The sequence below is a fragment of the Leucoraja erinacea genome, chromosome 13, assembly GCF_028641065.1.
Source record: "Leucoraja erinacea ecotype New England chromosome 13, Leri_hhj_1, whole genome shotgun sequence".
Lineage (NCBI taxonomy): Eukaryota > Metazoa > Chordata > Chondrichthyes > Rajiformes > Rajidae > Leucoraja > Leucoraja erinaceus.
In genome coordinates, this window is record NC_073389.1 from 14,784,369 (window position 1) to 14,807,565 (window position 23,197).

The 23,197-nt window shown below is 41.4% G+C and overlaps 1 protein-coding gene across 12 annotated transcripts in view; it reads left to right on the plus strand.

The window, feature by feature from the left end:
- Positions 1 to 23,197, plus strand: part of dmd (dystrophin) — a 1,582,845-nt gene that overhangs the window by 1,101,749 nt on the left and 457,899 nt on the right. For all 12 annotated transcript variants that reach the window (XM_055644518.1, XM_055644513.1, XM_055644515.1 and 9 more), the window contains 2 exons: positions 17,813 to 17,960; positions 21,621 to 21,770. In XM_055644518.1, the coding sequence (XP_055500493.1) occupies positions 17,813 to 17,960; positions 21,621 to 21,770 (298 nt within the window). The remainder of the gene's footprint in view (positions 1 to 17,812; positions 17,961 to 21,620; positions 21,771 to 23,197) is intronic.

Sequence of the window (23,197 nt, forward strand, 5' to 3'; positions counted from 1 at the left end):
GGCCGTCTCAGCGGAATCCCTCCGCAGGCCTCGGACTGCCGCTACTCATATCCCGCCTCGCGGCTCACCACCGCTCCCCGCTGGGAAGGGGGGCATTGTGAAGGCGTGGACCCAATTCTTTTGGCATTCAGGGAAGCAATTTGAAAAATCACAGGAGTAATTTTGTCTTTTATCAATTCAGTCATCTTCCCTAAACTGCTACACAAACCCAAGCAAATACACGGGATCCTTTGCCCGTTAGCAACTGGAAAATTATTGATGATTTGCAAGCACTGATGAGGGCCTACCTGATTCAGAGGGACACCTGAACTATCCACCGGAGAGCACCCTGAAAATGCCAACAGAATAGAAAGGGGCCATGAAGCACACAACTGCATACACTCTTACATATTTGCTCACTCTCGCACACAGCCTCGCTCACTCACACACTCACACACACACTTACTCTCTCTCTCACAGTCCCTTTTACAGTCAGTTTCTCTCACACACACACGCACTCACTCTCACACACGCACCTGGTCTCTCTCACACACAGTCTCTCTCATGCACTCAGTCTCATGCTCACTCAGTCTCTCACACTTTCACACACTCACTCGGTTACACTCAGTTTCTCTCACACACTTACTCTCATACACTCGGTCTCTCTCACACGCTTGTCTGGTCTCTCACACACACTCACCTGGTCTCACACACACTCACCTGGTCTCGCACACACTCACCTGGTCTCACACACACTCACCTGGTCTCAGTCAGTCTCTCTCACACACACACACTCAGTCTCTCTCACACACTGAGACAGAGAGACGTGAACACACACAACCTCGTTGAGGTGAAGGGTCCAGTGTCCTCAATGACTCATCCCTGGCACATGACTGTCCAAAGTGGTCAAGGAACACCCAAAATTGCATTGAGGATCTTGTCACTGAGCGCACATGGAAGCCCGACATAAAACACTGGGAAGAGTACATCCGCCCAAGCACCGCATCCAGCCCCTTTTACCCCACCCGTGGCAGCGTCTGTGGGATATAAAGCAGCCTCGTCAACCATCTCAGAGACCACAGAACTGGAGTTGAAGCAAGACAACTTCAACCCCAATGCGTTGGCCTTAGAAAAACTTTCAAATTGACTGACATGCAAAGTAATTTTAATGACTATTAAGAGTCTAAATCGGATTTGGACCTCAATAAGATTGAGCTAATGCACCAGGTTTTATTTCCCCAAGGAGCGTTATTATTTTCAAACTTATTCGATTAACTGACTTTAAATTCCTTGGCTGCCATGGTTGGACTTGAGCTTGTCATTTGATCAATATTCCAGCCTCATGGATTGCCCAGTAACTTCATCACTGTCCGACTGTGCACCTGTTTAATTTGTGCCAGTTTGGGTTAAATTGGCATTCTCAGGGGAAGAATGGTGACCTGAGCCATTCATGTATCAGGGTAGAATGCAAAATAAGTTATTTTGGGTGTAAAGTGAGTTAAAATTGAGGAATAATTGATTATAGAACACATAAAAGTAAAACTAAAGACAATATTAATTAAATCATCGAGGAAACTAAAAAATCTTGAGAAATAAACTGATCATATTAATCTCATTAGTTTTAAATAGTATTGCATGTTTTTTATGAGAGTGCTATCTTCGAAATACCATTATTATTGTAAAGAAAGATGATTTTTCAGCATTGCAATACTGTACATTCAACCAGGAACTGCTGCGTAAATCTGTTTTGTTGCACATATTTCAAGTCGAGACCTTAATTGAAGGAGTTGTTTGGAGGAGTGTTAGGAATGTAGGTCCAGTACATGGGTACTCTCATTGTAGCATTCATTTAGCACATTTAACTAAGTAAAAATCAACCCAAGCAACTTGCTGAGGAGTATTATCACACAATATCGCACAAGGAGTTATAGGTTGATGATCAAAAGCTTGGCTAAATATGGAGGTTTTAAGAAAGACCTGAGATTAAAGAGATGAGACAAGAATAATGAAAATGTGTGATCACGGAGATTAAAGGCGAGGCAGTTGAGAAGCCAAGACATGTGCCGAGTTTGCCCTTGACTCATACTCGCAGCATGGTTGCCACGAGGTCGTAGGAGGTCGTGGGAGGTCTTCATAACTCTCCTCATGCTCGAGAGTGGCATCCGCGTACTCGTGACCTCAAGTAGGTCACGGCATTTTCCCAACCTGATAAAAATGTCCACGAGTAAAAAAAGGTTTGCATATATCGTCCAAGTGGGACAGGGGCTTAAGTCAAGCAGGGTCTGGACGAAAGGAATAAGTGGCGTTCCGGGTCAGAACCCTTCTTCCTCTGGAGTGTGATGCAGCAGTAGAATTGCTGCCTTAATGTGCCAGAGAGCAGCTTCGATCCTTACTATGGGTGTTGTCTGTACAGTGTTCATATATTCTTCTCATGACCTGCGTGGGTTTTCTCCGGGATCTCCGGTTTCCTCCCACACTCCAAAGATGTACAGGTTTGTAGATTAATTGGTTTGTATAATTGTTATTTGTCCCCTGTGTGTGTGTGTGTACGATTGTGTTAGTGTGCGGGGATCGCTGGTCGGCGTGGACTCGGGAGGCCGAAGGGCCTGTTTCTACACTGTATCTCTAAAACTAGGAATAGGTGGTGGTTTGGGTCAGAACCATTCTGTGTATGAAGGAACTGCAGATGCTGGTTTACACTGAAGTCAGACACAAAATGTTGGAGTAACGCAGCCAGTCAGGCAGCATCTCTGGAGAAAAGAATATTGAAGGTAATGTTACGGATTGCGACCTTTCTTTAGACTCTCCAGTCTGCAGACTTTTTCTCTAGAGATGCTGCCTGACCCACTGAGTTACTCCAGCATTTTGTGTTTATCGAGGCATTTGAGAAAGCAGCTGTCCGCGAATGTTTAAAATAAAAGGCTTGTCATTAACTAGAACTGGGGAACTGCAGAGATTGTGGAAGGCTTTGAAGTCAAAGGAAGTCACAGAGTTAGGGAAAAGGGAAGAATAGGGGAATGTAGAAACAGAAATGGGAATCCTAAACTACATGTATCTGTTGTATACATGAAGTAATGATTTGTGCAGTTTGGTACGCTGTTTCATACCATCTGAAGATAAAAGAATGAAAAGGACATCAACAGGGTTTTGGGTCTGTGTGTTGCTGTTATCTTGTCATTGTTAACCAAATAGCCATAAGGAAACCTGGAATATTGATCAATAACAATACATTTCCACTTTTCTCTCAGAGTATCCTCTCAGGACATTAGCCAACGCTGCTGCCGTACAACTCCAGTCTTCCTTCCAAAAAAAATAAATGTGGCATTTTGGTTCGGAACCCTTCTTCCTCTGGAGGGTGGCACAGTGGCACAGTGGTAGAGGTGCTGCCATTACATAGAAACATAGAAAATAGGTGCAGGAGTAGGCCATTCGGCCCTTCGAGCCCGCACCGCCATTCAATATGATCATGGCTGATCATCCAGAAGGCAGTATCCCATCCCTGCCTTCTCTCCATACCCCCTGATCCCTTTAGCCACAAGGGTCACATCTAACTCCCTCTTAAATATAGCCGATGAACTGGCCTCAACTACGTTCTGTGGCAGAGAATTCCACAGATTCACCACTCTGTTTAAAAAATGATTTTCTCATCTAAAAGACTTCCCTCTTATCTTTAAACTGTGACCCCTATTTCTGGACACAGTGCCAGAGACCCAGGTTCAATCCTGACAACAGATCCAGGTTCAACCTTTTGGCTGCATGGAGTTTGTACATTCTCCCCTTGATCTCATGGGTTAATCCAGGTTTAGATCCTCCCCCAACTTCCTCCCACATTCAAATTCCTCCCACTTTCCAAAGGCAACTGGCATGTTATTTTGTAACTGAATTACCCTTGGTGTTGTTATTGTTCATCATTCATTCTTGTCAGACATTGACATTGAGTGTATAGTGTTGTACTGTGCACAGAGGTGCTGGTTAGATCAACTAGTGGTCAAATGTGATGTCCACACAGGTGACAAAGGTGGTGGGGACACTGCAGCATCAATGGTTCCTGATTTTCAAGATTCTCTTTTCCTCTTTGCTTCCTCTGTTCTAGTCTCCTCATATGTGAGCACTGCTTTTTGCAGGTGTGCCAAACAGGATGATCCATGTTGATACTCTTCAGGGATTCCCCAGGTCTTTGACTCTCTGTTTCTGTCCACCACGTGATAGTTTGCCCTCAGTGGACACTTGATGATGTGACTACGTTGGGATTCTTTGGACAATTCCTGCTCGCCTGATCTGTGATTCTTTCAACAATTTGTAGATGCTGGGAAGGGTTTGTTTGGGACAGATTCTGTGTGCCTGGAATCCTGCCTTCTCACTTGATTTAGTTTAGTTTTTTAGTTTTGTTTAGGGATACATCGCGGAAACAGGCCTTTGGGCCCACCGAGTCCGCACCGACCAACGATCCCCGAACATTAACACTATCCTACACATACTAGGTGCAATTTACATTTATACCAAGTACACAAACTCCAGCCAATTAACCGACAAACCTGTACGTCTTTGGAGTGTGGGAGGAAACCGAAGATCTTGGAGAAAACCCACGTGGTCACGGGGAGAACGTACAAACTCCGTACAAACAGCACTTGCAGTCGGGACTGGTGCTGCAAGCGATGTAAGGCAGCAACTCTACTGCTGCACCACTGTGCCGATATGAAGTATTCCGCGCAGACAGCCGTTTGGAAGTGGTAAAGCTGTCTGGCATGGCAGACAAGCACAGAGTAAAATGGGAATGACAACAGCACAATCCACTTTCAGCTTGGTCTACAGGCTGATTCCTCTTTTTTTTCCTCATTTCACTTCCCAGCCTTCCCAAAGCAGAGCTGGCTTTGCTCTCCTGTTGTTGACTTTGCTATTAATGTTGACTGACCTTTAGACAGTGTTTCGATGGCATGTGAAGTTGCCCAAAATTGAAAGCCTCTGATCATTCACGAGCATGTTAGATTCGGTGTACGGAGTGTTTGGAGCAGGTCGGTGCATGATTTCTCTTTGTTGTGTGCTTATTGTGAGGCCAATGTGGTCACAGACACTGACAAATGTGTCCACGCTTTCCTGCGTATCCGTTTTTGAGTTTACATTGAGTGCACAGTCATCAGCAAAGAAAGTAAGAATGTTTTCCTTAGTTTGGTTGAAGCTAAGAGTCTCCTGAGGTTATAAAGTGAACCGTTAGTCCTGTAAATTTGGGTGATTCGATCTTCTTTATCAGGGTAGGCAGTGTTGTGGAGAACATTATACCAAGCACTATGGGGGCAAACAGATGGACATCTTTAACACTATCGGTTAAGAAATGGGTTTGATGACTCTCCAACATTCATTACTGAGGACATTACAGCACCAATTAGACAATTGTGACAAACTTTTTCAGGCAACAGTACTTTGCCATGATCTTCCAAAGGGCCTCATCACAAACAGCCTCAAAAGCTTTAGTGACATCGACAAAAGTGGTGAACATGTTGCAGTTTTTGATGTATTTCTGAGACTTTATAGTATGCAAATACAGCTTTTCTATTTTCTTTCAAAGATCAATTTTAAATGTTAAAACCTTCCGGGAATATTATGTATTTCAAGTTTAGTACCTGTGAACCTTCGAACGATAATCTGTTTTGGATCTGTCATGGCCATTTTGATGTTAAATGTCTTGACTTTGCTGAGTTTGTGCCATTTTCCTTTCAAACTGAGTGTGTGATTGTCTCATTAATTCAATCCTGTTAGGGTTGTAGAGGTGTGTAGGAAGGAACTGCAGGTGCGTGTTTAAACTGAAGATATACACAAAATGCTGGAGTAACTCAGTGGGACAAGCAGCATCTCTGAAGAGAAGGAATGGGTGATGTTTTGGGGTTTTGCTTCGATACAAGTTCATTTTCTGGTGAAGAAACTATAATGAAGATAAACAGAAGTTGCAGGTTATAATTGGAACGACAGCAGGAGGTGACCCTGAATCCAGGAGTATCGCACTGAGGCCAAAAAGAGGTACTTTTCCCCCTCATGTGTAAAGTCATGGCTCAATGCCATTGAAAACCAGTGATGCTAGACAGTGCAGTGTGGATTTGTGTTCTGGTTTCAAGCAGAATGTGCTCAAGGTGTTTATACTGGCGAGGTCATGGAATGCAATGCAGCAGTATCTGATCCATGTGTAAAACTGACCACCTTAACAATTCCGTTTTGATCAAGTTGCTTCTCCCTTTAAGATCATTTCAGATTACTTGTACAAGGCAATTAAATACTTTTTTGAGAATAAAGAAAGATCTTACAAGATAATTTTGTAAAATATTAAGTTAATATATTGTGCTTAGTCATCTCAAACGGAGACTTATCTTTGAAAGACAATTATAAGATGAAAATGTTTCTTGTTTCCGATCATGGTCCCCTGTCAGAGAGATCTCAAAGGGGTACATTAATTATCCATAGTACATGCCAATCTATTCAACTGAGAATGAACTTTTATCCTATTTTATGCATCATTTTGATAGAAGACCATCTCTTCTGATGCACATTGACTAGTTTACGTAATCAATGCACGTTTATTATGATGAGGTTCAACAAGGTGGAATGTTGGTTGGTTCTAATCCCGTTGTAGTACATCAGCATATTTAAAAAAGCGCATTGAAATTGGTGAGTAATTAAAGGCTGAATTAATCCATGATTGATTACATTTCTCATTGCAGTGAATGTTTCTGTGTTTAATTAGACGTTCAAAATCTTTGCGGATTTTGGGGGAATACAGTAAAGTTTGGTGGTGAGGTGGGGCACTGAGAAGGATGGATGGGGGTTCCATTTAAATAAAAATTTGACAAAGATTTCTTCATGACAAGTTTATGCCTGAAATAGAGGAAACTCATTTAAAGTTGACAGAACGGTTCAGAATATAAGCTATAGAAATTCAAAAATAATTTAAAATTCAAAAACTCTTTGTATTTTGCAATTTATGACATAATTTGTAATTACTTGGCTTAAAATATTAGATTTATTTATTCAAACTATTTTAGAGTCAGTCATACAGCATGGAAACAGGCCTTTGACCCAACTTGCCGACACCGACCAACATGGTCCATCTACGCTCGTCCCACCTGGTTGCGTTTGGCCCATATCCCTCTGTCCTATCCATGTTTCTATCTAATTGTTTCTTAAATGGTGCAATAGTCTCTGCCTCAACTACCTCCTCTGGCAGCTCGTTCCATACACCCTCCATCCTTTGTGTGAAATAATTACCTCCTCAGAATCCTTCTTTCTCCCTTCACCTTCAACTATCTTCTTTGCTGCCGTGTGCTGAGACAGCAGGACAAAGGCTGCAGACACCAATAGGACCAAGAAATTCATTAGGAAGGCTGGCTCCATCCTGGTAGCGGAGTTGGATTCATGGCAGGTGGTCTAGGAGGGGAGGATGCTCTTCAAACTGCAGAGCCTCCTGGACAATACACCTCCTCCATGACACACTATAGTCAACCTGAGGAGTACCTTCAGCAACAGACTGGTTCCACCAAGATGTAGGACAGAATGCCACAGGAGATCCTTATTCACTGTGGTTATCAAACTGTACAACTCCTCCCCCTTCTGTCATGGGTAGACAGAGACTGACTTCCTCCCCCCCCCCCCCAATCTTTGCACATCGCCAATCCTGGAGTTTCCACTCATCGCTTTAATTTCTTATTCCACGTATTTTGTTTGTTTTTATGACTGTTGGCAGACCAATTTCCCTCCTGGGATAAATAAAGTTTTATACACCTCTCTCAGATCAGATCATCCTCCTGCACTCCAAGGAATAGAGTCGCAGCCTGCTCAACCTCTCCCAATAGCTCAGACCCTCGACTCCTAGCAATATCCTCATCAATCTTCTCTGTTCCCTTTCCAATGTGACAACATCTTTCCTGTAACATGGTGCCCAGAACTGATCACAGTACACTAAATGCGGCCTCACCAATGTTTTATATAACTGCAACATTTTGTTCAATACATTTTAGCTTTTTTTAAAGTTAACCGGTGTCATACACGATCTGCTCATCAACGCATAAGATAGATCCACTTAATGTGGAGAGCAAATTTAGCACTTAAAGGAGCTTGCAGGCAAGGTTCTATTGTACACTTTCCAAAATGTTGTTTTGATCTCAAGACTGAAAATGACACTTCCAATCTTCTTATAATTTGTGATGTGTTCATATCACAGAAACAGGATATCTAATACGGGGTGGCACGGCTGGCTCACAGTGCCAGAGACCCAGGTTTGATCCCAACCTCAGGCGCTGCCTGTGTGGAGTTTGCAAGTACTGTCTGTGACCGTGTGGGTTTCCTCCTGGTCTTCCAGTTTCCTCCCACATCCACAAAACCTGTAACTTAATTGAACTTATTTGGCCTTTGTAAATCACTACTACTGTGGGGTAGTGGAGAGAAAGTGAGATTACGGAAAACTATTTAAATGGGTGATTGATGGGCGGTTTGGTCTCGGTGGGCTGAAGAGTCTGTTTCCATGCTGTATCTCTGAAGTAATACAAATTGGGAAACTAATCAGCAACATGATAAAAACTATCCTCAGGACAAAAAGAGTAAAAGGTATTCTGAAATATTACAGGAACCTTTGCTTATTGTTTTTCTTGATCCAATGGTTCTGAGGGCAGATTTAATAAACTTTTGATTGATTTAGCTTGCAACACCAGTTATTAAATCACAAATCTATCTTGTCTGTTTCGTTTACTACATTAAGGCAATTTATGATGCAATTAGTGACACATTTTTATATGCGCATGAGATTTGAATCTAATACAAGAGTATGTGATTGCAAAATACATTTGTGTCCAGTGGAAATAATAAAGAATCAAACTTTGTGCTTTCACATATCATACCTGTGCTTTCATGTGCTTTGTTACTATGCACTTTGCTGACTTAGTCACAAAGTCAGAGTGGAAACAAGCCCTTCGGCCCAACTTGCCCACACCGGCCAACATGTCCCAGCTACACTAGTCCCACCTGCCGTGATTGGTTCATATTTCTCTAAACCTGTCCTGTCCATCTACCTGTCTAACTGCTTCTTAAATGTTGGGATAGTCCCTGCCTCAACTACCTCCTCTGCAGTTTATTCCATACATCCACCACCGTTTGTGTGAAAAAGTTACCCCTCAGATTACTATTAAACTTTTTCAACCACCTTAAACCTATGTCATTGGTCATCAATTCACCTGCTGTGGACAAGAGACTCTTTGCATCTACCTGATCTATTCCTCTCGTGATCTTATACGCCTCTATAAGATCATCCCTCATCCTCCTGCACTCCAAGGAATAGACTTGTTGCAAAGATTGACGCGAGATTGTTGTTGCCTGCATGCCAAATGGGCCATGCTGAAAATTCTTGGCTATATTCAATGATGATGACAAAAAGACCCAGTGAAGGAGAGAATATTCACTGATGTAGATATGAGAATCTAAACGCTGAATAACCAGTTACAATTCAATAAGCTTTCTTGCAAGTCTAGTCGAATCTGCTTGAGAACATTTTGCTCTCTTCTTTTAATGAGGACGTGAGATGGTCTTTCGTTTTTTTCCAAGACTGGTAAGCAGCTCTAAATGCTGCGGTCAACTTTCAATAAATATATGTGTAATCCAATCATAATTCTCATGCAGCACGGAGGTTTAACATGTCTTTCTCATTTACCTCCATGTGATACAAGTCCATTTTGTCATTCTCATTTTCTTCCATTATTTCTAAGACCAATGTGTCACTCCTATTTACTTTCAAGGAATATTTTCAATGCGTCTTTCCCATTGACTTCATTAGAGAAGGTTCTTTTTCGATTACTTCCATTAAATGAAACCCCTATATCTCATTTTTATTGACTTTATTAGATACCACTCTAATATGCCATTCTCGTTTATATTATTAGTGTCAATATGTCATTCTCCATTACCTCCGTTGAATGTAAGGGCAATGTACAATTACATTTTCTTCTATCACAAGTTAGCCTCAACACGTCATTCCCAATTCCTTGTATTAGAAGCATGTCCAAAGTGCCATTCCAATTTACTTCCATGAAATCCAAGTCCGGGAGGATGCATTATCCAAAAAATAATGTCAAATCTGGTGCCAAATTCTAATCATCCTCGGTTGATGTCTTTTGTCATCCAGTGAAATAGGAGGTTATTTTCCCAGCATGGGCAGTTAACAGCTATCTGGCTGATTACAATTTGACCCTATATCATAATATTTCTTCACCCTCCACCACATGAGATGACATTTAAGTCCCAATGTTCGAAACCAGATTTATGAAAGCTGAAATCATAATCCCATTTGGACAGTAGACTCTCCAGCCTGTGTGCTGTTTACTGGAAAGCTATTTAGATGCTGCCAGATTTAATTTCACGAGTCCTTGCAAACATGAGAGTGATTTTAGTCATCAGTTTTGTGAGAAAAATATTACTTGCTAGAATAAGTGGGACCCGTTGGGTCCCAGTATCACACGGGAGGGCTGGTCCCCCAACGCAATATTCCACCTCTCCACCAGTATGGGTGTTGTGGGCTGAAGGGATTGGTTTCCAGAGGGCTAGTATGGCCATTGTGGGCCGAATGGATTCTTGGGCTGGCGGCTCAGTCACTCAAGCCTGTTGTGCTGGCAGCTCACTCACGGCTGGTGGGCTGGCAGTTGACTCACGGCTATTCCTTGAAATTCCATTTCAAGCAGGGTGCAAGGCCACAAAATTCAAGTGCATTTTCTTACCACTTGAAGCACGGTGCAAGGCCACCAAATTCTAGTGCAGTTTCATACCATCGTGACCTCTCCCTCCTCCATCTTGCAGAGACTGAGCTACGCCCACACTTCTGGGTTTTATGGTCCTTCCCTCCCTCCCACCAGAAGCGGCATGGCATGATTGACAGGAGAGAGAATCTCAACATTTTTTAATCACTAATATTTTTTATTTTTCATTGATGGCAAAAATCCTCGGCACCTGATGAGCGGAGGAGGACTCTGAGTAAGATGGCCAAAAATCACAGCCGTACGGGGAAGCATTTTTTCTAAAATCAATATAAAGCGCAAACAGGAAGTGGTTAAGATTAGACTTTTAATTATATAGAAGGCAAGGCAACTTTAGTTAGGCAAAGCAACTTTAATTAGGCAAGGCAACTTTAATTCGGCAAGGCAACTTTAATTCGGCAAGGCAACTTTAATTCGGCAAGGCAACTTTAATTCTGCAAGGAAACTTTAATTAGGCAAGGCAACTTTAATTACGCAAGACAGCTTTAGCATTTCGAAACCAAAGGCAACACCGCTTTAGTATTTCGAAACCAAAGGCAACACAGTTTTAGCATTTCAAAACTGTATTTTCAAACCACATTAAGGGCACTGACAGGTCAGTAAAACCACTCACAGTTTAGTAGACATGTATTCAGTGTTGTTCACAGCTCAGACTGAGAGACGTAACCGTCTCGCTCCCCCATCTTGCAGAGTGACTGAGGCACTCAATACTTCTGGGTTTTATAGTCTCTCCGGAAGGGGCGTGGCCTTCAGGAGAGAGAATATGGGGTGGGACGATAAAGCTGGAAGGTAAGATCGCATGGAATCCAAGGTGAGCTAGCTAATTGGATTCAAAATTGGCTTGGAGGAATGAGTCAAAAAGTAGTTGTGAAGGGTTGTTTTTCTGATTGAAGGCCAGTGGTGTGCCTCAGAGGTCAGTGCTGGGTCCACTGCTGTTACATTAACTATTTGGATGACAATGTAGTTAACATTGTTAATGAATTTGCAGATGACAAGATAGGTGGTATAGTAGACAGCGAGGAAGAATATCTAACTTAACAACAAGATCTAGATCAGTTGGGAAGGTGGGTCAAGGAATGGCAAATGGTATTTAACTCTGGCAACTTCACTTGGCCAGGCCGTCATGGCAACACCACCGGGATAATGGACCTTTGTAGCTAGCTAAGCTTAAAGCAACTTGGACTTTGAAAATGGCGCCAAAACCTGGCGACTCTTGTATATTGTCTCACTGGACTATTTTTATACCCTGTGGATTTAATCTAAGGTTTTGTTTATGTACAGTAATACTTTACTGCACTGAATGCAGAAGAAGAATTTCACTGTACCTGGGTACATGTGACATTAAAGAAATATTGAACCATTATTATATCCTCAGACCATCAATACATTTGTCAAATGCAATCTCCCTTTCATCAAAACAAGTGGATTCTGCCTAATTAAGGTGCTCAGCTATAACCAGCACAAAGAGTTTTCCTGCTTTGTTCTTGACCATCTGCAATTTTCCATTCACTTTGCCCTTTCAGAACCTCAGGAATTTTAGATTTTAGAGATACAGGGCAGAAACAGGCACTTCGGACCATCGAGTACATGTCAACTCTTGATCACCCCGCACATATACATTGACTTGGCCTCCACATCCTTCTGTGGCAAGGAATTCCACAGATTCACCAATCTCTGACTAGAAAAATTCCTCCTCATTTCCTTCCAAAAGGAATGTCCTTTAAATCTGAAACTATGACCTCTGGTCCTAGACTCTACCACTGGTCCTTATTTTTTAATGTAATATGTCTTTGTTAAGGATTCCACAACTTTCCTCCCCTGTAGAGTAGTTCTCCTATCCCAGACCAATGATCATGTCTGAATTACTGAACCACAGAAAAATTACTGCCTCCTGGTTGCGGCTATCTGGGTAATTATCTATTATCTTAGAAACATAGAAACATAGAAAATAGGTCTAGGAGGAGGCCATTCGGCCCTTCAAGCCAGCACCGCCATTTATTGTGATCATGGCTGATCGTCCCCAATCAATAACCCGTGCCAATGCTTCTCCCCATAACCCTTGATTCCACTAGCCCCTAGATCTCTATCTAACTCTCTCTTGATCCTTCAAAGTGTCCCATGTTTCCATGCAATATGTCACCTCCCTTGCTTGATTGCCATTTAAGTTATTTATTTGTTTCATGTATTTGTTTAATTTAGCACTTAATTTTCCAATTGGCAACTTACAAATTTTGAATGTGACCTTCAGCTGAGTTTATTTACCTAAACATCCCACCATTTACACTCCCTCATTGATTTCCCGCGTCTAATAATCTCTCAGCAATATCCTCCTCATTGACTTTGTTGGAGAAACTAAATTCATCTGAGTGATCTCCCACTCTTTCTGTTCACCCATATTTCACACTGTTTGGTGTATTCAACCAGTAATCTACTGCTCTGTCTACTCTTACACCAAGCACCTACTCCTAACACTCACTAAGCAATCCCTGCTTTGAATAACACCCCTCCACCCCCTTACACTCAGCACTGTCTCGTTCCTTTTCCTTTCTCACTGTCTTTTACACAGCATTGTTTTCTGTTGATCTTTGGGAGGTCTTCACTTTGTGGAGAAATTCTCTTTTTGGCGCTCTGAGTTCTGAGCAAGTTAGGTTTAAAAGTTCTTCCTGCGTTTCTTGAACTCTTGTGCGTTTTACAATACGAATTGGGGCAAAATGTTATTTTGAGGAAACATTTGCTTCCTGTGGTCTGAAGATAGTCGAAGTGTACCTGAAGCCATGTGGGATTCTGCTGTTTGTGCGTTTATCCTTTCTGTAGCCACTGACAAGTCAAAATGTGTACCTGCATGCAAGATTAAAATACTAAAGGACCTGACCCACTTGGGCATCATTTGCGCATCATGCAGGTGGCGCGCGAGAACTTTGAGAATCCTAAAACCCTGGGGCACCGCGTGCTACCATGCGTCACTGACTACGCCACCACATCTCACCACACGCCATGTGCTCGTAATGCACGCCATGCGCTCGTCGTGATGTGTAAATGATGTTGCGTAAATTACGCGCAAATAATGCCCATGGGACAGGCCCTTAACTCTAGTAGCATTTGTTTTCGTTGATTCAATTCTTAATGTAACTGCATTACAGTAAATTGGAATGGTTTGCCAAAGGGAACAAGGAGTTTGTTTTAAATGGGATTTAGCCTTATCTGAATTGAGATCTAAAGCATTCTTGAAATTGCATCTTGGTAAACTGTGTGCTTTGTTTTGTCATGATGCCTTAGCCATTCATGTTCGGAAAATACTAAAAATGATGTGCAAAAAACAAAAATAACCAACTGTTTTGAAATTGTCTTGATATAACAAAAGAGTTACCTTGGGAAACATTTAATTTTTGATTTGTGATTTATGTGCTTCTGGATTTCTTCGTGTATATTAATTTAAAGGATAACACTTTATGTGTATAAATCCCTCAAAAATCCTGGAGGATAATTTTTTAGTGGGAAATATGCAGCAAAAATAGTTATGGAGAATGCATCAAAGGAGGGTGCAATGCCTTCTCCAAATGTGATCAGTTAGAAATAGTTTTGCATATTACTTCAGGTGTTCCACATAAAATCACTGTGGCGAGCATCCTGCATTTATTTGCGGCACAGCATAACATTGTTGAAAATAGCCTACAGGCAGCTTTGCACTCACTGTCACTCATCAGAACCCATTCTTCAGTGTTCTCTGTGAATCTACAAAGAAAAAATGAGTTTTATGTAGCAAGTATATTTCTGAGTTTAAATCCGAGGTTGTTATTTTGCATGATTCTGTAAGACGACTGTATATAAATGCAGTGGTGTCAAAATTTAAACAAGACGGTTGGAAAGCTTGCTATTTTTGAGCATGCATTCATCCAAAGGCTTTCTAAGATGAGAAATATGCGCTGAAGCTGGAACTATATTGAAATATGCATGCCAGTGTTTATAACTTGTACATTTATATATACTGGTGTTGTTTACGTCATGGAAATATTATCAGGTGGATTATCAGTGCTCATCGTTAATGAAAATATGTCAGGCAAATAATTTCAGCAGCTGCAAATGTGCAATTAGATGTAGGATTTGGAAAATTACTGAGCGATTATTTCTTTTCCCTGTTTCGCTGCACCTGTATCTCACAAGAAACTTGGTCTTCCTGCACATTAAATATTATCTAGTTGGGTCCATAATTGCTCAGAACCAACTAAACATGCCAGAAAATTATTTTCATTAGTTTAGTTTTGAGATACAGGCCCTTTGGGCCGACGCACCCATGCCGACCATCAATCGCCCGTTCACAATCATTCCATGTTATCCAATTTTCTCATCCATTACCTACACACTAGGGTCAATGTGAAGAGGTGAACTAACCTAGAAAATCACATATCTTTGGGATGTGGGAGGAAACCCACGCAGTTACAGGCATGATGTACAAACTCCGCATAAGACAGCACCCGAGATCAGGATCAAACCCTAGCTCTCCCAGCTATGCCACTGTAGCAAACTGCTCATTCTGAAGCCAATAACAAATCAGAATCGTTCGAGGAATGGAAATCATAACCCAGTCCTCTGGTTAAGTTGCAGCTATCTTTCAAAGCCTATTTGATATTTGACTGTGAGTACCTTCAAGGGTAGGGCTGCTTGACATGTTAAATATCAGGGACCAAGTATATTAAGGCGGTACAGTGGTCGAGCTGCTGTCTCCCAGCACCAGAGACCCGGGTTCGATCCTGACTATGGATACTATCTGTGCAGAGTTTGTATGTTCTCCCTGTGACTGTGTGGGCTTTCTCCAGGTGCTCCTGTTTCCTCCTTTGTTCTAAAGACGCGCAGGTTTATAGATTAATTGGCTTCTGTAAATTCCCCCAGTGTGTCCGATGCGAAAAAGAGTTAACATAGAGCTAGTGCACGTGTGATCGATGGTCGTTGTTGACCAAAGGCCCTGTTTCCACATTGTATCTCTAAACTAAACTAAACTCAACTAAATTACAGATATTTACCTAGTTTATTTGTAATTTCTTTGTCACCTGATAACTCTTTAATGGTTTCATGAGCAATAAGATACCCATACAAATACTGCAGAAGGAACTACCAATTAAAGTCTACCTCTTTAAAAATCATTGTATGTACAGAATATACAAGGGCTGAATACAAAACTCACCACAATCTATACAGAGGAGAATGACAGGAAAAGCTGTAGCAAATGTTAACCAGAAGTCATATTTTTTAATTATCTTGAAAACGGCGTGTTATATATAATTTTTTTTTGGAAATCGCAGTGAGCTGATGAATAAAAGGTTTGGTTTTGAATCAAAGTAACAACGGTTGACATTCAGCAATAGTAAAGAGCTAATTATAAAGCGGAGTTTGCTTGGCTATGCTTCAATGACGTGCCTTGCAGTATATTTATAATGCAGCTAGTGTTGGAATGAAGCAATTTTATTTCACATTGCTGCTGTGGGTAGAATTAGATGCAGCGTTAACCTGGATTAAAGTGTGCCCTGACACCAGACGAACGAAGAGTACGAATCTCTGCATGCCATTAAGACAAGATTTTCACCACCCAAATTTATTGTAACATAGAACCCAAAGCCTGACAGTAGATGGACACAAAAAGTTGGAGTAACTCAGTGGGACAGGCAGCATCTCTAGAGAGAAGGAATGGGTGACGTTTCGGGGCAAGACCCTTCTTCAGACATCTCAACCCACGTTACTCCAGCTTTTTGTGTCCATCTTCAGTTTAAACCAGCATCTGCAGTTCCTTCCTGCATAAAAGCCTGACAGTAGCTCAATTCACCATCCTGCCCCACCCCCAATATCACTAATTGTGCTGCAGCCCATACCTATTAGGAAGTAATTTAACTTGAACCAGTCTCCTTCCATGTAGAACCACAATAATTAGCAGAGAGCAGACTTTGATTCAAAGTCTGTGCCAGATGCAGTGGCAGCAGCAGCAGCTTACATTTATATCAGTACTTTGAAGTAAGAAATATCCCAAGGTGCTTCATTAATGGGCTTAAAAATAATGGCCTTGAAGTTGGAAAGGAACAATTAGAAGGAGTAACTGAATGAGATGGTCCTTGAGAGAGACTTCACTGGTTAAAAGTAAGATGATGCAGAGATTACCAAAAAACTTTGTAAAATGTAAAATAAAATTGAATGGGAAATGCTGCATCCAAAATTTATAAATTCACCTATGGAACAAAATACATTTTTATTTTATTTTCTTCTCTATTAACTAGAACAGATGGAAAATTAGGTTTCTCTGCAATCTAAATCACAAGTTAATTTCTAATGTCGTAGTAAACTTTGTGTGTCATTTGTGGGAATTGATCATTTCAAAAATACAGAATGTGATCCCAGACAAGAATAGTGATACTGAAAACCAATCTAATAACTCATTCGCTTAAAAAACAGTAGTTTTTAGCATTGGTCTGATTCGGCACTAATTGCAAGCTGTGCATGATTTCTGAATCACCAGAGGTTGTTATGTATCTTATGTTTTCCTCTCACTCATTCGCGTCAAATTCAAATGTAGTTGAGATTGTTTCATTTGAGTCTTGCAGACAACATTTTTTTTTCCCCTTGTCCACTTTTTATAATTTCATATGAGTGGATTACACAGGTGAGTAGGCAATTTTTTAATGAGATTATGAATGTGTGATGCAGTGGTGCAAAGAAGAGTTTTATGCTTGGGCACTTTCTGTCATCAGAAAATGCAAAATACAAGGTTGATGTGATTTAATAGGCTGTAGATATTAATGTGTTGGAACCCTAGTCTGATGTTCTCGACACAGTGCCGTGGCACCACATTAAAATTTGCTGACAGCAACCTGAGTATACACAGATGCTTAATTATTTTTCTTTCCATTTACTCCTTCGCAAAGGTTGATTCCCTAATTTTATTTTCAAAGAGTGCATTTTCTGAAAGTATAATTGGTGATGTGATGGCTGTGATGATGGCAATACAATTGCTGACTTTTCTAATTCCCAAATGCGATTCAAACCGATCATCTTCATTCTTTCACCTACGACAGGTTGGAGGAGGAGAAGAATATTCTTTCAAAATTACAGGAAGATTTGAATGAGTATACCTGCTGGCTGGAAGATGCGGAGAACACTTTGGGATTAGTGCCTGACCCTGGAAACGAGCAGCAGCTGAAAGGTTCACTGGAAAGAGTCAAGGTAATAGGCTAGAACTGCTGAAAGAATGTGAGTTTCATTGCCTTGTCCAATTCTTGCTCCTTCCCGTCAGCCTCCTATAAATATATGTGCAAGTGCACACTTAAGAAGTCCATTTGAAAATCACTCTGTACAATGTAAAAGGCTTCTAAATTATACACCATTAGGAATAAAATTATAAAATCAATAAACTTCTCTGCAGTGCACCAGTGGATTATTGAGCCGAGGTACTCAGCGGTGTGGCACTGAATTCGGAATGACCCACGTTTGGTTGTGCTGGTTTTGTTGCTCCAGATTTGAGCTTGATTAATCGGAAGCTACATTCCCTTGGTCGACTGTGGCCATTTAAAGATTCAGTGGATAAACACAAAATGCTGGATTAACTCAACCGGTCAGCCAGCATCTTCCAATAAAAGGAATAGGCAACGTTTTGGGTCACAACTCTTCTTCAGACTCAAAAGACTTTTAAGATTCTATGTCTGGTCACAACCAAATTATTCCCGATTACAAACCCCCGTGTCTGAGCATCAGAGGTGCCCCAGATAAACGGATTCTCGTGCGTGATAAATATCTTTGTGTTTTCATTTTGCACATGATCTGCACAGTAAAGGAACACCATCATCTGTGCAGTTGCAAACAACACAAGGATATGTGCGAACATTCCATAATGTAATATCAATATAAACCAAGGAAAGTGTCTTCATAAAAACTGTGAATGGTGCGAGTAATCTAGATTTTATGGAGAGCAATGTATTGCCCGGATTAGCACATAATTTAGGATGAATGGCTACATTTAATTCATGCAGATCCCCAGCCTCAAATGTCCTCTCCCGAGCCAGCTGTGTATTCAGGCTAAATCCTTGCCTAGTGGCTTCATGAGCATTGTACAAACCGCTGCATGGAGAACCAGTAGAATTTGAAAAGGAACTTGTAGTTGCTCATGAACACGAGCAAAGACGTTCAGAATCATTCAAAACATTCCCAAACTATTAAAAAGTAATTGGAAAGTTTACTTGCAAATATGTCTCGATGGTCAAAAGTAGTAAGGGGTGTAAATTATAATAATTTGCAACCTGCGAATTAGATCAAACCTGCCTTGATACCTTGCAGCTATTCCTTTCAGAATAGAGGTCCTCTTCCTGTGCTAGGTCCAGCCTGCTCAGGTTACTTGGTTGTATTCTGCCTTACAACAAGTTACATTCTCGTGCTCCGCCACTGAACTTGGTTTGTGGTCAACCATCAGAATGTTTTCTTGAAGAAAATCCACAGGGTATCAGTGCAAATGTTGCATATGTGTTGTCTTTCAGCTACGTACTTATAAATTAAGCACTATTTCTCAAAGAATTTTGTTTTTGTTTAAATCATTCTTAATATGTGGTGTGTCATGTGTGTGCTAATCAATAACAAATAACCCACGGAAAATAGTCTAAAAGATGTTTTGCAGTAAAGTCAATAGTGGTTGAGCTACTGCCTTACAGCGCCAGAGACCCGAGTTTGATCCTGACTATTGGTGCTTGTCTGGAGTTTGTACCTTCTCCCCATGACCCACGTGGGTTTTACCTGGGATCTTCGGCAACACTCCGCATATTCCTCCCACACTCCAAAGACGTACAGGTTTGTAGGTTAATTGGCTTGCTACAAGTGTAAATTGTCCCTATTGGTCAGTGTGGACACGGTGGGCTGAAGGGCCTGTTTCTGTGTTGGAACTCGATACTAAACCGCTGAGAAGATGTTAACAAATATTCCAACAAATGTAGGTGAAAATCAAAAATAACTGCAAATGCAGGAAATATGAAATAAAACCAGAAAATGCTGGAAACATTCACCAGGTCAAGCAGCACCTGTGAAAAGAGAAATAAAGTGATGTTTCAGAAGAAAGACCCTAGGTCACACTGAGCACTTTGGAACCCCTTAGGTAACAATCATCTTGTCTCATAAATACCTGTCGTCAATGCCCTTTGTTTCCTCCCACTGGATTAATTTTATATCTGGAGATACAAGGATCCGTAGATGCGGGAATCTTGCATAGATCAAAAAGTGGCAGAATCTCGGTAACAAGGAGTATCCCCGGAGAACTTGGATAGGTGACATTTGGGTTGGGAGCCTTCTTCAGATCCAGTTAGCGATCTCCATTAAATCAAATTTCCTTTACTTTTGTGACCATCATGTGATTTGCAGGTAGACACAAAATGCTGGAGTAACTCAGTGGGGTAGGCAGCATCTCTGGAGAGAAGGAATGAGTGATGTTTTGGATCGAGACCCTTCTACAGATTTGCAGTATTGTAATATAGCAATGCTAAAATCCACATCGACTATCATATGTGTTGCCCCCATTCACTCACTCGGTTACCTGCTCCAACAATTCAGTTAATTTAATCAAGACGTGACAATCCTTCAGCAAATCCAGACAAGTTTTAATAATCCAGAGATACACAGCTGTGAGGTTCAGCGGACATTTAACATTACTGGTCGGTCATCCTTGGTTCTGAAAACTTACGTTTTTTCCCCCCAATGAGCCAATGAAAATGACCAGTCAGCAAAGGTGATTAACTAGAACTACCTCGACAACCTACAACTACATGGCGACCCCACTACAACTGCACCTACAACAACAGGACTATCGTTTATCTCCATGGCGACTAATTTTTTGGTTGCAGAAAATGTTTCAACATGTTGAAAATTTTTGAAAAAAAATGGTGAAAAATTTGCGGCGACCATACTGAGGCCATGACTAATTCCCAGAATGTGGGAACTCCTCGTGACCATGAAGGAGACTCACCAGATACCACCAGCGAACATGTGGCGAGCGTGTGGCGAGTGCAGAGTCTCCTGCACTCGCCTATGAAGTCATCTAAGTGGGACAGGCCCATTAGAATTGATTCCAACACTTTGCTCAACTCCAAACTTAAATTAACTGTGAAGTAATTACATGATTTACCCTTCTTTCCCACACCTCTCCCACAAATCATGAGTCAATGATTCACATCATCTGAGATCACTCCTATGGCCTGGGAGAATTGAAAACGCAACGCTACAATTTTCTTGCTTCCTTCCAACGATTGGGATTTCTTTTAATCTGGTCCTAGCTATTTATGGATTTTCAAAGGTAATTTGATGACTTAATAATTCTTCTTTCAACATGTTTATCCCATCCACTGTTTCATATTCTTCCTCTTTAATTATGTTGTCAGCAGCATATTGAATACTAGTGAATTATTTAATGAATTTATGTACAAGTATTTATGAAGACCTAAACCTGCTCCATGCATTATATTTTTGGCTTTTCACAGTAATTCTCTGCGTCGTTATCTACTTATTAAAGATCTTTGATTTCCTTTGATTTTATTTGCCAGTATTTTTACACATCCTCGTTGCTTTCCTCATTTCAATTTCAATTTCAAAGATGTAGTTTTTATACTCTGCAGTATTAAGCCCTCAGTACCCGACATAATCTTCCTTTTTTAATCAAATCTTGTCTCTTTGTACATGTGGTCATATGTGGAGGTGGAGGGATCTGCAGTGAACAGGTCGTGTCTGGAACAATAACCAGCCCTTCTACAAGCACAACTATGATATCTTTAGAAGCATGCATGGAAATTTGTAGTTAGATATTAAGTGAAAATGTAGAGATGGAAAACTTACTTCCTCTTCCAATTTTTGCAGTTACGGCTGGAAGAATTACCGACACGGAAAGGAATATTGAAGTGTTTAAATGAGAGGGGAGAAGTAGCGCTCAAAAGCAAATCTCTGGACCCAGAACAACGCTTTAAATTGGATACTCATCTCCTGCAGATTAACAATCGCTGGACAAAGGTATGAACTACCGGAAATTTCACACATTGCCAGGAAAAAGACAATTAAAATCATTGGAGTAAGAATTAGGATGCTCAACTTTAAAGGGTAAAATTGACAACTGTTTAGCAGTTGTCAATTTGTTTGTGGGTCAACTGGTGAAATTGGTCAGGAAGCCATGATGCAGCTCTACAGGACTTTGGTTGGGTCACATTTAGAGTATTTTGTTCAGTTCTAGTCGCCTCATTGTAGGAAAGATGTGGAATCTTTGGAGATGGTGTAGAGGAGGTTTATCAGAATGCTGCCTGGATTTGAGGTCTTCAGCTACACGGAGAGGTTGGATAGACTTGAATTGTTTTCTCTGGCACTTCAGTGGTTGAGGGGAGACAATAGAAGTATATAAATTATGAGATTTATTGATAGGGTAAGGGCCTGTCGCACGAGCATGCGACTCCATGCGGCAAGCGTGACCTAAGCAACTCCATGCGGCAAGTGCGACCTAACCAGAAGCGGGGGCTGCGCGGAGGTCGAGTGAGTGACATGAAGTGCGAGCAAAGTCCGCGGAAAGTTTGCGCGTGACATAAGGTGTCGAGGTGGCTGCGGGCCGGCAGGCTGTTGCCGTGCGGAATTTTTGAACACGCTCAGTTTTTCGGAGCCCCGCGCGATGTCGGGACAAGCTCCGCATAACTCCATACGGCTCCGGCGATCGAAGTGGGACCGGCCCCCCGAGGCTGTACGGCTCAAGCGACCACGTTAGGTAGCGCTTGCCGCATGAGGTCGCTTGCTCGTGGGGACAGGCCCTGGCGACAATCAGAACCTTGTTCCCAGGGTGGAAATGTCGGACGCGAGAGGCCACAGCTACAAGGTGAAAGGGGGAAAGTTTAATGGAGATGTGCGGAGCAAGCTTTTTACACAGGCAGATCTGGGAGGCCAGAACACATTGCCGGGGTGGTGTTGCTGTCAGATACGATAGTGGCGTTTACGAGGCAATTAGATAGGCACATGGAAGTGCAGAGAATAATGGCAGCACAGTTTAACGGCATCATGTTCAACACTAATTTTGAGGGCCTAAGAGCACCTTCCCGTATTGTACTGTTCTATGTTAGCTGTGTGTTAAATGCACATCTTTGGTAGCAGCTAGATATTATGAATTACTGTTTTGGGTGAAACGATTCTCATTAAGACACTTAAATAACGATAAGGGATTGGGGGTAAAAAAAGCTTATCTTGATGTTTTCAAGCAGATGAGCCAGTCTGTGTTGTATTGCTTCTTATTAATGCTTCGTCTAAGTTGCATTTATTTGAAATGAAAAAGGATCTTTTATTTTTCACATTTAAAAAATATATATTTAATAGATTTTGAGAGGGAGATTGTACTTCAACTTTCCACGAAGGAAAAAACAATTACATAACTCAAATGAACTGTATTTGCAACGTTTCTTTTGCGT